Source organism: Dendroctonus ponderosae, unplaced genomic scaffold (genome assembly GCF_020466585.1).
Source record: "Dendroctonus ponderosae isolate FM_Combo_2020 unplaced genomic scaffold, Dpon_F_20191213v2 Dpon_F_20191213_9, whole genome shotgun sequence".
Taxonomy (NCBI): Eukaryota; Metazoa; Arthropoda; class Insecta; order Coleoptera; family Curculionidae; genus Dendroctonus; species Dendroctonus ponderosae.
This window is the reverse complement of record NW_026019116.1, coordinates 8,344,110-8,347,030: the sequence shown is the minus strand read 5'-3', so window position 1 is coordinate 8,347,030 and position 2,921 is coordinate 8,344,110. Positions and strand designations below refer to the sequence as shown.

The following is a 2,921-nucleotide window of genomic DNA, read 5'->3' as shown; positions in this document are numbered from 1 at the left end:
AGATTATTGACGATTTATGAAAACAAATAAGGAAAAAGATAATCTGAAAATATGAAAATATCATTATTCATTTTGAACAGAGGTTTCTGTTTAAATAGTAGTAGTAGTAAACATCTTTATTTCTAAAAAAGGCTATCGACCTATCGGTCTGTTTAAATATTAATCTGTAATTCTACATAATACAGAGGTATTAAGTACCGGTTTTAGCGGTGAGCAACCCGATGCTATGAACTAGCTCTAATGAGAAAAATATCCTCTTTTCCATTTATTTGTTTCTTGATGAAAATGCCACCTGAATAATAAGCCAAGTGATTTCGACTTACCCAACAAAACATTCACAAATTACGTATTGGAGAACATGGGGAAACATATCACAATCCCGTATGTGCAGGAAGCATAAGGCCCGAAACCTCACAACTTATCACAGATTATATCGTCAGAAATGAATAAAATCGGCATACGCTTTTTCTTTGGATGACAGCGAATAATCAACATTGACAGACATCTTGACAAACCCATAAACAACAATGGGGAAGATTTATTTGACATTTGACTTGCGTTATCGCATTCATCCACAGAATATTTTCCTACAGTGGGTTATGTCATGATTTATTCTGTAGCTCTTTATGGTCTGTAGCGCCTCTGGCGACTATGAAATCAGTCGTTCTCGGTTAGGTTGTTAAGTGAAAGACGCAGGGCATTTTCTTGACGAGGTATCGTTGAAATATTTTTCATATACCATGTACAGTCAAAAATACCCGACTGGTCCATCTCAGGCGGTGGTTCATCTCTCCCGGAATTACCCTATGTATATCAAATTGTCAATTGTCAATTGTCAATCAATTTTGTTCAAGAATATGCGAAAAAATTTCTGGAAAATTCAAAATTCCGATTGAACGCAAGCAATGGCGATCGAATTGGACAAGCGCTATTTGGACTAACCACTATATCAATCACACCCGAACTATTGGTAGAGTTGAGCAAAGAAAATCGAATTATGCCCAAAGACATTACTCACGGTCTATTAGTTTGGAAAGTTATACCCGGGACTTCTGCTTTCAAGTAAGTAAAGCGAAATATACCTACGCGAATCAACAAAAGTGTACTTTTCCCACATGGAACAAAATAACTGAACAAAACAAAAAAAAAACCCTCTAAATTACTTCAGAAGTGGTCTAGAAGCTGGCGATATAATAACTCACGTAAATGGAATCCCTGTGCAGAAGCCAATGGAGCTGTACAACTTCAGCTCATCGAGGAACGCTCTGGAAATAGGGGTCATCAACAAGGGAAAACAGAAAACGGTCACTCTCCACCTGAGTTAAACATTTTCCATGTCGCCCTCCGTATATTTTTTAATTAATATAATCAATTTATACAGTTTGCAGTTGTTCGTAGTTGCCAGTTTTTCTGGAAATACGGATGTGTTTAACGATCTCGTGCAGCTCAATGAGTAAGATCAACAATCCTGTTACTATGAGTAAACCTAAAAACCACTTGAAATAGAAAAAGTCTAAGATTATGTATTCATGTCCGTCGACTTTGAATATCATCTTGTAAATATTCGATTGTATACTAGGATTAAACAGAAGTACTGTGGTACGGGATATTGGAGCTAAATCTTCGTCCAAAGCTTCCAGACTGATTACATCGAAATCCGGAATAATGGTATCAGCTGAAATAAGCTCTAATTGCAGCAGCTTCTGGTCCGAACTGTCCGAGTCCGAGATAGTAAGTGAATAATCCGGATAGTTGCCTGAAATGGACATTTCGAGCTTACGCGAGTTATACACATGTTTAGTTGCTATTCGTCGTCAAATACCCACCGGAACTGATCACGAAATACATGTCCTCGTGTGCATTATCGATAACAATTGGGCCATCTGCAAATACGATCTGCCCATCAATCACAGATGCCTTATAATAGGGCTTAGTAAAGCGGGAAGGTCTAAAGATACTTTCCGCAAGAGCTGAAGCGTCCTGAAAGTCAAGTTATCTATAATCACTAAGTTATCGGTAATGATATCTGCAACAACACTTGAAAGGTGGAATGATTAGCTGCTCAAAAAGCTGAGTAAGTCGGAGACTTTCAAGTCGCATGAATTTCCTCGCGATGAATAACTTCAGCTTTGAAAAGTGATGGTTAACAGGAAAAAATTTAGTTGTAACAAAAAGTTATAGATCCATTGTCTCGAACTGAATTGGGAGCGGCCGCTTAAGTTAACTAGTATTCCTTAAAATAGGAGTCAACGGGATCTATATTAATTGCCGCTCTAAACTGTACCCACAGAGTACGTAGTAGACTTTTGGCTATAACTTTCAGATACCTACCACATCTGCAATCACAGTGCCCGAAACGCAACATGCACTACTAACAAAAACTACAAAACAAAAGAAAATTCCCATTATTATTTCATTTGGCTTCTACACATAAATGAGCAATAAGAATATTGGGTGTGACAACAGTATTATCACGGTTATCTTATCATATACTTACATACTGGATATTGAAGATTCAATCAAACTCAGATAGCATTTGATATTCTATGAATATCCCAGAATGTTCAAAAAATGACATAAAACATTGCGAGAATATCCTGGGAATATACATAGGTGAACATTCCTAACATGAATGTTCGTGGAATATACATGCATGCATATTCATCAAAGTTCATAAAAACTATATCCTAGGTATGTACATATATGTACATATTGGGTATATGTGCAGATGAACATGCCAGGTATGTACATATTGTGTATATGTGTAGGTGAATATACCTAGTATATTCAAAACAAATATTCCGGTAATATACATAAATGTATATTTACGGTATATTCCAAATTGGTTGAATATAAATTTTGCGTGCCCGCAGCAGAAAAGTAAGGGCATGTAAAAGTAAATCTTCTTACTACTAAAACCT

At 36.5% G+C, this 2,921-nt stretch overlaps 2 protein-coding genes across 2 annotated transcripts in view; one reads left to right on the top strand and one right to left on the bottom strand.

Annotated features, from left to right (window-relative positions):
• Positions 1 to 1,383, top strand: part of LOC109538924 (serine protease HTRA2, mitochondrial-like) — a 3,173-nt gene extending 1,790 nt beyond the window's left edge. The window contains exons 4-5 of the mRNA XM_048669918.1: positions 855 to 1,062; positions 1,169 to 1,383. Coding sequence (XP_048525875.1) covers positions 855 to 1,062; positions 1,169 to 1,325 — 365 coding nt within the window. The 3' untranslated portion in view covers positions 1,326 to 1,383. The remainder of the gene's footprint in view (positions 1 to 854; positions 1,063 to 1,168) is intronic.
• LOC109538922 lies at positions 1,312 to 2,479 on the bottom strand. The gene is made up of 3 exons (XM_019906363.2): positions 2,332 to 2,479; positions 1,827 to 1,980; positions 1,312 to 1,756 (listed from the first exon to the last, which is right to left on the bottom strand). The coding sequence occupies exons 1-3, from the start codon at positions 2,404 to 2,406 to the stop codon at positions 1,374 to 1,376; spliced, it is 612 nt and encodes a 203-aa protein (XP_019761922.1). The 5' UTR covers positions 2,407 to 2,479; the 3' UTR covers positions 1,312 to 1,373.
• Between the last annotated feature and the right edge of the window lie 442 nt (positions 2,480 to 2,921).

Bases quoted from the DNA above. Each gene is read 5' to 3' on its own strand.
- LOC109538922 (XM_019906363.2), bottom strand. From the start codon at position 2,406: ATGGGAATTTTCTTTTGTTTTGTAGTTTTTGTTAGTAGTGCATGTTGC. The intron at 1,981-2,331 runs GTAGGTATCTGA...CTTGACTTTCAG, and splicing joins GCACTGTGATTGCAGATGTG to GACGCTTCAGCTCTTGCGGA. The intron at 1,757-1,826 runs GTGGGTATTTGA...TGTCCATTTCAG, and splicing joins GTATTTCGTGATCAGTTCCG to GCAACTATCCGGATTATTCA.